The 12,363-nt window shown below is 39.9% G+C and overlaps 1 protein-coding gene across 4 annotated transcripts in view; it reads left to right on the top strand.

Moving 5' to 3' along the window:
• The window catches only part of LOC133365104 (protocadherin alpha-2-like), a 235,821-nt gene extending 228,198 nt beyond the window's left edge, over positions 1-7,623 (top strand). For 3 of the 4 annotated variants that reach the window (XM_061586512.1, XM_061586521.1, XM_061586504.1), the window contains exon 4: positions 6,961-7,594. In XM_061586512.1, coding sequence (XP_061442496.1) covers positions 6,961-7,271 — 311 coding nt within the window. In that variant the 3' untranslated portion in view covers positions 7,272-7,594. Of the gene's footprint in view, positions 1-6,960 lie in introns of all 4 variants that reach the window. The other variant, XM_061586530.1, reaches the window with a different exon arrangement.
• The last annotated feature ends 4,740 nt before the right edge of the window (positions 7,624-12,363 follow it).

Raw genomic sequence — 12,363 nt, 5'->3', positions numbered from 1 at the left:
CTAACCTTTGCAGTGTAATCTCTACCCTTGGATCTAAAAGCTGTGCAGAAGTATAATTCTGTATATCACCATTATTTTAAAGCACTACTTTAAAATATATTTCATTCATCATTCTGAAAGAAAATCCTGAATAAAAGTTTTTTCCCCCCATTTTTCTCAGCAATTCCAGTTTTTCCACATTGGATTGTCATGAATTTTTCCAATTCCTCTGGGGCTTTCTATCTCAAGCTCTAGTCCTTCATCCCAAGTCAAAACCTCTGGGCCCTTCCCAGGTATCAAAGTTTTGTTTTTCAAGAGCTGGCGATCTTGTGCTATCGCCAGGCTCTGCGGTATGAGTCTCAGGTGGGGGATGTGGGAGAAATTTGATTCACTTTGCATTTAAAGGCAACCCTACCTAATTCAAACTTTCTGAAACAATACAAGAACCTCAATATAGCTATCCTCTGAAATTTGCATATCTCTGAATTTTGCAGTGCAGTTCTCCAGCAAAGTAATGTGTATGAAAATGCATATATTGAGGTGAAGTGCATATATTAAAAATACATATATTACGGAAATTAACGTACAAAATACATTATATTAGACTGAGAATATGCATTGCAAAAATCTGTATATTAGGCAAAATTGCATACAAACATTTGTATATTAGGAGAAATGCTCCAAAATGCTGATAACATTTCATGAGAACTTTTTTTTTTTAAATTGCAAACTGATGTGGAAATGTGGAGAACTGATTGGAAAAAAGAAACAGAGAAAAATCAAAACTGACAGATTCACACATCTCTCTGTCAGGTTCTGGAAAGCTGCTTGAGACTTGGCAAGAGCCAAAAATTGTTCTTCCCCTTTTGTGGAGCCATTTGTCTCCTGTGAAAGTGAGAGGAGGACATTTTCAGAGAATTTACAGGGGAGGGCAATGGATATAATTTTCTGGGGGCCAGTTCCTATTAAGACAATGCAAGAGAGGGTAAAACTCTCTCTCTTCAGAATCAGCTTTAGCTGCGATGAGCAGGCCATCCCTGTAAAATGCCCCAGTGGGAGCAATGCTACTTCATGAGGGGCTATTAATCCGTGGTAGGGGAAAAAAGATTGTTGCCCCTTCAGTGCCTTGAAGAATTATGCAATGTCATGGTATAATGTCATTCTCATTGGGGCATTTTATATGACGGAAGAACAGGTTTGGCTCTTCACAGTACCTAGGCTGCTGCTTGAAGTGGCCTCAAAATTTATTCTGTAACTGGGGAGAGGTAAATTTTATTCTCTGCCACCTTGTCCCCTGCTCTCTCACCAAAAATAATTAGGATTTGCCCTCACTGCAGTGAGGCAAGCCTTCACTTGCCCTGTTTGCTTACCTCCTCCCAAAAGTACCCCAAAAGAGGAGGATGAATAATTTGGTCCAATTTTACAGATACCATTTTTAAAAAAAAAAAAAAATCTCCATAACTTCTGGGGTCCTGAAGGGGTCCCTGAGCTCCTAGTCCCTCAGGAGCTGTTAAACCCATTGTATCCACGCCAGACCTCAAGCTACTTTTGCAGCATGGGCTTCGCCCTTCAATAAAGTGTGTGTTGTTTGGGGGAGAGGAAGAGAATAGGAAAGCCTTTGTAGTAGGGCTGTGCAAAAGACTTGGATGAGGCACGAATCTGAGGTGAATGGCTTCACTTTGGAGGTATTCAGAGACAGCTTCCACATCCAAGGTCTGAAGCAATCCAAAGTAAAGAGGCCTGGTCCTGGGGCTTCAGAGATGTCTTGGAGAGTATTCTTTTTCTCTCCAATTTGATACATTTTTTGAACCTTCCAAAAATGGAAAATGCCGGCAAAAGAGTGGTGGGGAGCTGGGGAGAGAGGTGTAATTCTGTGAATGATAGCTGTATCTTCCAATCAGGGAATGACTTGTCCAGGATTCTCCTTTTTTACTTCCAATCACAGTACTTTGGGAAAGGATAGACAGGGAACTTATCAGAAGCTGTTTCAATGGTTTCACTGTTTTTTTTTACTCTGGCTGGCAGCAGAGAATGGCTCGAAAAGCTAGTTTACTAGTACTGCCTATTCTGTGAGTGGCTGACACCACTTCCATATATAAAGACGAACATATTTTGGAAGCTCTGTCCATACTAAGTATAGGTGTTACTATGGACAATTTTTTAAAAGTAGCTTGTGTGTTTAAGCAGATGTCTATCAATCCTGTCATCAGTTTCAAAAATGTATTCATTAGGTGGGGAAAAGAGTTTTTGTGGTAACAGAGAACAACAGCAAGCATAATGTTGAAAAGAATAAGGAAATCTATCTATACTGGTTATTTTGAAGACTGTAACGCTCCAAAAACTAATTCTCCAAGTCTGAGGGAAGATAAGCTATGACATCTTCCATCAGTTAATAGAAGAGTATATAACTTGCATGCAGAGGTTCTTCAGTTCAGCACCTTAACTCAAAAGGATTTCAGTCAGAAGTGGGAAAGATGCCCCCTGCCTGAGACCCCCCTCCAGCTAGAATAGGCAACACTGGGATAGACAGATTTGCCTGACTATAGCATAAGGCTCATATGCTCGAACTGTTGTATTAGGTAGATAGGTTCTCCCTTCTACCCAGTGGGTCCTGGTGGTGGAGAGTGAATTGTGCAGAGAAAAGCTATGGCAAAATATGTATCCTGAGTTTTATTCATTGTTGCACACAGTGCTGAACTGGGAACAAGCAGTAGTGAGGGATGGTTTCTCGGTTCTGTCTCTTGGCCTCTCATAATTTTATCCTCATCCCTTCCCTTTCAGACATAAAACAGAAAAGCTGTGCATCTAGGTCAGGGTTGTTGGATCCAATTAAAGAGGTTTTGGACAAATACACTGTTATGTGACGAATAGGTTAGTTTAATATTCAGAACACAAGTTTCCATTTTGTACAACGGGAGAGGATTGAATCATGATTTGTATTAGGCACATAGAGTTCACCTGTGTAATTTATTATTCCAAGGAAGTGAGAGGGATAATGGAAGTGAGAAGGATACACAATCTCCAGTCAGAAAAGATTTAATTAAGCAAAAACCAAACATGAAGATATATGGCATGGCCTTGTGTGTTAAAGTCATTTCTGGAACACTGGAGTCACCAATAAATAAGCACGAACAAAGTAAAGACAGGTGCTGGAAGTTATAGAAGAATGCTAGAGAATAGCAAAACATTAGATGATGCAATTTAAAAACATTCAAAAGAAAGATAATTCATAGTTAAGGTGGACAAATTAAACTTTATTCTGTTCCCAAATAAAATGGAAACTCTAGAATAATCTTATTTTTAAATATTAGAAATATATGAGTCACTGACTGTTTCAGACACTTCCTTTCACCAGCCACAAAGGCAGTCCATTGTAATCATGTCAAAATCTGGCAGACTTTTTTTTAATTACTTGTGCCAGACTCCAGAAAAGCATGCTTCACAGTTTCCTAATTGGATATAGTGATCTGAACAAATATATTTCCTTGCAGCCTATGCAAAATAATCAACCTACCCATTATGCAAAGTGAAATCCATATATATGTTTACTCAGAAATAAGACATACTATTGTTTGATGGGGCTTCTTTCCTAGTAAAGTTATTTAGGACTGAACCCTTAGAGCAAAAAGAGATTATACATCAAATGGGTGAGTGCATTTAAGTTTTTGTTTTAATTGCAGTTTGTGAGACGAGCAGCCATGGGGAGAGGTTATGTGATGAGGATCAGGACCATGGCACACAGAGAAGGGATGAATCCTTTTAATCTGTACCAAGTTCCTAGTGGAAACAGCCCCTGTAAGCTGCTCTTTGCCCTAGGAGTGAAGCTACTCTTGGTGCCAACGGCAGCTTCATTACAAGGAGAAAGGGTTTGGAGGACATTTTGTTTAGGACCACAATTGTCCCATCATGTTGTGTTGTATTCTATTTGTTGAAAATGGTTGCTTTTCATTTTAGAGTTTGTTCTGACCAGGAGAATCAAAAGTTCAGCCCAGGAATTTGATGCTTAAGGGGAAAATAAATGTAAAGATTAAAAGATGGGGGAAGAAACTAAAGAAATTGTGGGAAAGAGAAATGAAAACAGAACTCCACTGCCATTCTGACTGGCCAAGAGGTTGGGAGGGGAAATTAAATAAATGAAGCTCGGAAACAGAGTTAGAGTACTCCTGGAGAAAGAAGAAAGACCTGAAATAGAAAAGGAGGCCAGAGGGCTAAATTACAGCCAGGTTCCATGAATGGAAGAAGCTGAACTCTGAGAGAGTGACCTTTCTTGGTCTGGCAGCAGTCAGATATTAGAGCCTTTCAGAAACATAGGGTCTTAAGGAAAGGCTGAGGTCAAGCATGGTGAGATAGTCCAAGGGTGCGCATGAACCAGTAAGATTATGAAGCAAAACCAAGATCACAGCAGAACAGTTCAAAGGTAAGCAGGATTGAGAGTGGGGATCAGAAGCACAAGATCAGTCAGCATAGGAAACAAGAAGCTGGGTTGTACAGAGCTAAGGACTTAGGTTATTCGAGCAACTAGCAGCCTTAAACTTATGTAGCCTGATCACCCACACCCCACCCACATCCAGCAGCAACTGGTTGGCCTAGGTTTCAAGGTTCCCTACTCCCAAGGAAACCCCTTGCTCCCAAGGAGCCTGATTCTTTTAGGTATTGAGATGCACACTATGCTGGGACTGTGAGGAAGTTTTACCTCCCCCACTGATTCTGCCGGCAAAGGAGCTGCCCAGATGAGTCAGGATCTTCATCCATGGGTCCTTACAGATTCTCTGTTACAGATGGGCTTGCTCTTGCTTCTCTAGATATGCTGGAGTTTTCCTGGGTCAGGCATAACAGATAGCTGGAAACTCTTAAGTATTGGCTTGAGTAGGGGAACAGCCTAGCCTAGGGTTAAATGGATGCATTTTCCAATGATATTTTCATTTGTCCTTAAACTATTTTAAAATATATTTTTCTACAAACAATGTCACGATAAATTTAAATTGCTGCCTTTAAAAAGGCATCAGTAAAAGCCACATTTGTTTTGGTTTAACTTGGTCCGGGGCCTTGCTATTCACCCACACCTAATTTCCTTACCACGCTACCTGGTACAGAGAAGAGTTGGTTGGGTCAGTAAGTTCTAGAGTTTACATGGCTGTTTAGTGGATGCTACTGGGGAATAAAGATACTTGCTTGGTGACGGGTGAGAACCACAGAAGGAGGGGCTGGGTTAGCTGGTCTGCCAGGCTCCCTCCCTCCCTCCCCTCCCCTCATTGTACAGTGCATGCTGCCACAGGGGGAAAGTGTTAACTCTGTTCCCTGTGTACCATAGTCTGGATCTTGATTGCCCTCCTCCACCACACATTGCATGCATGTTCTACTGACATGGATTCATACATTTTAAGATGTCACCTGTTTGGGCTCTTAGTCGGATACTTGCAGCAAAATCACAAACCCACCCTCCATATCTTACCTTGGACTCAGAAGGATATTGGGTGCAAGTATTACACCATTGTTCCACTGGAAGAAAGAGAACACCGCAAAAGACTTAAGTAACAGTGTAATATTGTGGTTGATAATGTTGCTCATATCCATGCCAACCTAGCTGTGTCTTTAGGAGCACCTTCCGACATTACCTCTGTTGTATGACTCAGCATCTTTCTCTGTCACAAAGGTAACATAAGAACCCTTGGATCCCATGGGAAGAGTCCATGACATGGCAACATACCTGGCCAGTGTTGCAGCAGCTTATGGGAGGGGCAGTACTGGTTTGTGACCAAGCTGCAACGTGGGTGGATTAGAAGGAACTGCGCTGCAGCAACTTCCGTGACATGAAGGCAACATGAGAAGGGGCCCTTTGTGCCATTAAAGAGACTTGATTTAACTTGCTAAAAGTGAATTCTCAGCTGGGTACAATAGATTAACTAATTCTAAAAATTGAAACAGTTCAGTCAGCCTATTGTTTTATTTCATGTCTGCTAAAGAACCTTTCTGCACTGGGGCAGGTGACTGTAATTTCTTTAAATTTATGCATTTTAAAAGTATCATTCCTTCACAGGGAGCACTTTGTAAAGAAAACTGGACATAACCTAAAATTATCTAGTTAGATATAAGCTTTTATGGACTAGACCCCACCTTGACAGAGGCATTAAATTAGAGTTCATTAAATATGAAATTAAGTACATGCTTAATGAGTCTTCTGAGAAAGTGAGGACTGCTAAAATATTTGTTGATATGCATATAATATTGCAGTTGTGAAGATGCAGTATGATAAAAGGGGTCTTAAAATGTTTGTAGCTATTTCATTCACTGAAATGTTGCTATCCCAAAACATTGAATTTGGCACCCCTTGTCATTACTTAGCATTCCAGTTTGCTATTCCCTGCAGTTTTCTTCTTTTGGTGTTTTGAAGGAGCACTAAGCAATATTGTATTTTTCTTTAAATTAGAGAAGACAAAGCCCATCTGTGAAGGTGTTGTGCCTTATTTATACCCTTATTTGCCTCAGTTCACATGTAACGGTAAGCCAAACTCTGGTTTAGAACAAACATGCAGGCTTCTAGAAAGATCAGGGCCATTTTACTCCTCCCCGAGTCCTGCTATTGCTGCTGGGAGCTAAACCATGGTTTGGCTTAGTTTGTTGTCCCAACCTGGGATTTTGCTTTGTTTCCTCCAGACAAATCATGAGCTGCTGTAAACCAAGAACAAACTTTACTTACAGCTTATGGTTTGTGAGGCAAACCACAAGCTTGGGTTTGGATGACACACTAAGTCAAACCATGGCTTAACTCCCAACAGCAGCAGGATCAGAGGAAGAGCAAAGTGGTCCCAATGTCCTCTCCAGGATCCCTTGTCCTTCTACACTTGTGCAAAACCATGATTTCACTTAGCTTTATATGCAAACCAGGTCTTTGAGAGAGCCCAAGGGCATGATACTATGAGCAATAGTTGAACTGTAATACTAATGTCATAAGGGTTTAATGTTTGCTTTGACTTTTTCCAGAACCAGAGGCTGGTGAGGTATCCCCTCCTGTAGGAGCTGGCGTGAACAGCAACAGCTGGACCTTTAAATATGGACCTGGCAACTCCAAGCAGCCTGGTCCTGGTGAGTTGCCAGACAAATTCATTATCCCAGGATCTCCTGCAATCATCTCCATCCGTCAAGATCCACCAAACAGCCAAACTGACAAAAGTGACTTCATAACCTTTGGCAAGAAGGAGGAGACCAAGAAGAAGAAGAAGAAGAAGAAGGGAAACAAGGCTCAGGAGAAAAAAGAAAAGGGCAACAGCACCACTGACAACAGTGACCAGTGAGGAGTTTATATACAGAACAATCTACTTAGCCAATTTTTGTAATCTTGGAATATCTCTCCTATGTAGCAACTCCCAACTTCTTCCTACTGTTACCCAATTTCCTATATGTGCAAGACTTCAGAAATCCGCAGGGAATTCACAATATCTGTCTAGATGCTTAACAGTTTTGTCTTGAAAGCTTTATTAAGCCTGGTGTTAACTCTTTTTCTCCACTCTGGCTTGTTTTCAGAATCTAAAAAGCAGACACAAGTTTCTTTTCTCCTACGCTGAAAAGGAGACTCTTCACAATACAGCCAGTGCGAGGTTGGACTCTTTGCATTGTGGTTCCTGTGATCCTGTCCTGATGACACTTTCTGGGGGTGGGGAGGGTGGGAATTAAACATCTTTTGGTATTGTGCACCATGTATCTGACTGGAAACTTTTGTGTGCTGATTATCAGCTAGGTGATGCAAGATCAGATTAAAATGACACAAGCAGAGTTGTAAAACAACAAGGAACAAGTCAAGTTCCTTGTGAAATTAATGTGCAATGCTGTGTGGCCTGGGGAACTATCTTAAAATTTGCAATTAGATTTTTCATAATCTACAAGACCTAGTGCATAGTATGCTGGAGATTTTATATATTTTATATACACACTCCAGCAAAAAGACTCACTCAGACAACTCTATACCATGAAGTATATCTTCTTCCAAGCCATCGGCCATATTGCCACAATAAGGCCTTTGTTCTCCTAGCAAGGATGTCCCTCAGGGAACGTCTGCATGGCACCTGCCCACGCTCTTGGCTCCGTGCTCTAGTGCTAAAGAGAAGTATGGGAAACCTCTCTCTCAAAAAAACCAAACAAACCTAAGAGGAACTTTGGGAAGTGGGGATTCCTTTGTTCACATTTTGTATTCAGCTATGTAGACAGAACTGGTCCTGCTACACAGAACGTGGCATGCATGTACCGCAGGGGATTCGATGTCCATCCAGGGCACATCCGATGCCTTTTGAAACCACTGTGCAGACATGTCCTCAGAGTTTAACAAGGGAAGAAAGGGCTGACATCTCAGGAATGTAACTGACTGTGATGTTTCCTTTATGTCCTTGTTTCTACTCTATTTAACATTCTTTTGCACATAATGTCTCTGAAAAGATCAGAGTATTTCCATAACACATATGCAAAAGTAAGGACAAAAAACCCACACACCTTATCTATGCTGTTTGTGATTTGATATCTTTATTTATTAAGGGAAAATAGCTGTAAATGAAGAAATATGATTCCTTTAACCCAAACAGAAGTAAATTTACAGCCATTAGAAAATATAATTGCTGCTATTGAAGTGCTTTAGAAAAATTTGCCTGAATCATCTGTATTATATCTGCCAATCACAGCTTTATTCTGTCAGGTCACTGGTTGGGGGGGGGAGAGAGACTGCCTCTTGCATGCATAAGGAAATACAAGATTGTCTCTTTTTCTTTTTGCATTACTTATTCTGCACTTTGAGTACACAACATCTGTAAGCAAATTTTCATCAGAGGAAGCTGAAGCAAACCCTTTCTCACACAAGCAGATCTACCAAACTGTCGGCTGTGTGCAGCGTCTTGGTGTTATTATCTCCCACATGACTTCCTTGGGTTTCAGTTTAATTTCTCTATGAGTTTATGAATTTCTGACCCTACAGCTATCACTCATTATGTAAAATTCAAGTACTGTATGTATGCTCTATGCTCTTATAAGCATCCTGAAATATTTATTCTGTGCTTGTGTATGTGAATGTCAATTAAACTATTACCTAGCGTGGACATTAAGCTTTACTGTTGAATGTAAATCCATTATTATTATTATTATTATTATTATTATTTTGTACTTTTGTGAACAAGTGCAGTAGTGTCAATATTTTTAAGCACTGTTAGTTACCAGTTTTTGTGTATGAATTGAAACACAAGTAAAATATCTTTCTTAAATCAAGAAATTAGTAAACCACAGGATATTATTTCAGAAGTGGGGGGGGGGGTAAAGAACGTTTGCCTCCTGAAAGATAAATGCATAACTGATGGACTGGAATCTCTTTTGGACTCAATCCATTGTGTGTATTAAACAGCATATGATATGTAAAGGAATTATATATAATGATTGAATCATGTTTTTCTCCACAGAATAAAGCTGGGATCCAAAGCATACATTCCAACTGTCCCTATATCCCAAGGATGAGCCCTGATTTTAATCCCTTTCCCTGCTGTGATTTTATCTTGTGAGATTTTGGGGGATGTGTTTTCTAATATTGGGTGTGAATTGCCATTCTTGTGGTTTCAGCCTCCACTTTCTGGAGCAGGGATGGGGAACCTGTGGCTGTGCAGATCTTGCTAGACTATAATTCCCATCAGCCCCAGCCAGCTTGGCCAGTGGCCGGGTTGATGGAAGCTGTAGTCTAGCAACATCTGGAGGGCCAAAGGTTCCCCACCCCTGCTCTAGAGGTTAGGTCTGCAGTCCTAAATGCATACTTAGCTAGGAGGAGTAATCCCTGTTGACCATGCATAGAGCTGGACTGTAATTCTCCAAAGGGAGCAAAATGGAAAAATGCCTAGCTAGAGTGCAAAAGAAAGAAAGAAATGTTCTGAGTTGTATCTAACCTATAATAATTATAACCAGATCCACTGCAAAATTCTAACCTATAATTCTAAACAGACCCACTATGCTATGGGAATAGCGTGTCTGTTTTTTCATATATTAGATGTTGGAGGGTATGGCAAAGGGATACAGGTGAAGCTTCCACTCCTCCAAACTTCTGCTAGCCAAAGAGTTGCTTTCAAAAATCAGAGGAATATCCCATGTGACCTCTGACAAACCATGAGGAGCTGCAGTTGAAAGAGAAAATCTTACGTTCTTAAGGTGTATGAGCATGGGGATCTCTTGGATGCTAGCCTATAGCTCAGAGTGAATGTGAGTTCTTCAAGTTTTAATGCTCACTCTGATATTTGATCAAAGATTTTTTTTTTTATGGATCCTTGATATATATTATTTTAAATTTGCTGGCAGTTCATTTAGTCCAAAAAGTTGCTTTGTAAAAACTTCCAATTTTGATCAGTAAAGGTGTAATTCTCAAACCTTTTAATCTGTAATAATCCCACAGAAGCTATTGAAAAGAAGGTTGAAAACGCCTACCACCTTTACTCTAAGAACATTTTTGGAAATAAGCTCCATGGGACATATTTCCAATGGGCAATATGCAACTAAATAATAGCGCTAATGCAAGTAGGGGACTTGTCCCCCTCCTCTCCCTGCATGCACTCTCCGCCTTCCCCAAATCTGATCTGGAGGATTGGGGGGAAACCCAGAACAGATTATGGGGCACTGGAGGGGGGAGGACAGTGGGAGAACATTCCATTGCACAAGAGGAAATCCTTATGCTGACAGAACTGATACCTTAGGACTACGTTGAATACAATCCAATGTTTAGAACTGGGAAACAAGAGATCAGGTTTTTTTAAAAAATATGCAGCCTATGTTACACTACATAGATGATGTGAAGCTATTCCAACAATGAGATCTCTGTTACATTTTCAGTTATGTCTTTGGCATAACTGCATGATGAAACATCTTCCTGATTTTATATTTGGGGTATAGGCAACTACAAAAATATTCTGCTGAGTTTTAGAAATGCAATCACTTACATTCATTTTTCCGTACCTGATACTTAAAAATCAAGGGCCAAATTTAATAGTCAAATCATTTTCATTGACTAATGCATCTTCAAAAGAACTTACTCAAAGCCTTCTTTGGATAAATTCTTGTTTTAAAATACTTATAAATATCTCTTCACTTAGTGTTCCCTGTTGAATGATTACAGTGCGGCTTATAATAATTAATTTGAGAGCAGGTAACACAAACGAGAATTATCAGATTATTGTTGTGACAGAATGGCTACAGGGAAAAACTATCCCATCACTTAAACCCCCTCCCTCCACTGACTAACAGGGAAAGAAAATTAAGGAAATGACTAAATCTTTAGGTTAAAATAATTTTCTTCATACTGTAATGTAAGTGTAGGATCTTTTGCCAAAGGATGTAAGACTATGGATCTGGCCAATATTCAAGGAGAAATTGAGCAATTTATGAATTCCAAACCCAGACTAGGAATAATACTGACCTCATGCTTCTAAATCAGAGGTGGGGAGCCTGTGGCCTTCCAGATGTTGTTGGACTACAACTCCTAGCTTCTCTGGCCTTTGGCCATGTTGACTGGGACTGATTGAAGTTGGACTCCAATAACATCCAGAGGCCCACAGGTTCCTCACCATTGTCTAAACCCAATATTTGTAGAGGTGGGATAAGATGGTTTGATTCTGTCTTATGATGGATCCCTTTGCTGCTATGGACCAGAAGAAAGAATCAGGCCATCTGATTTTTTAAAAATCTACTTACAAAAGCAATGTATATTTTAGGAGAATAGATCCATTTTCATAAGTCAGATAGAAAGTACTAATCTTTCAAATTAAAGGCAAGAGCTGTTCATAAAAAAATTTTTTTTAATGGACCCCTGGTCCAAACAGTCCCTGTACATTGTTTGTTGTATTGCCAAATATAAGTCTGATTTCAGCAATGGCACTCATACAGACTTTGTATTTCAAACAAAGAAAAACAAAGCACTACTTTGTAACTGAACTTAATCCATGTAATGGTTGAGAATCCTGCAGTAAAGACAACACATTGTACTATATATTATGCTCAGAGCTTGGAAAAGTTACTTTTTTGAACTACAACTCCCATGAGCCCCAGCCAGCATGGCCACTGGATTGGGCTGATGGGAGTTGTAGTTCAAAAAAGTAAATTTTCCAAGCTCTGATTATGCTGTGTTTGTGAATGTCTTGCTACGGGTAGATTTGCACAAAAGATATTCAAAATAGATCAATATGCAAGTAGCTGCAACTATCACGTGTATTTCACAAGGTCACATGGCTCACTAACTTGATCACTATTAATGATGCAGTTACAAGTGTACTGATTAACATGGGACTGAGCAAACAAGTTCATGCTAAAATAATTAATGGCACAAGATCTGTGCAGGATTGTCACCTATTCATATTTTTATACTTTCCATACAATTAGTTG

The sequence above is a fragment of the Rhineura floridana genome, chromosome 1 (assembly GCF_030035675.1).
Source record: "Rhineura floridana isolate rRhiFlo1 chromosome 1, rRhiFlo1.hap2, whole genome shotgun sequence".
Lineage (NCBI taxonomy): Eukaryota > Metazoa > Chordata > Lepidosauria > Squamata > Rhineuridae > Rhineura > Rhineura floridana.
Note: the sequence above shows the minus strand (reverse complement) of the source record. Positions and strands in the feature narration are given on the sequence as shown.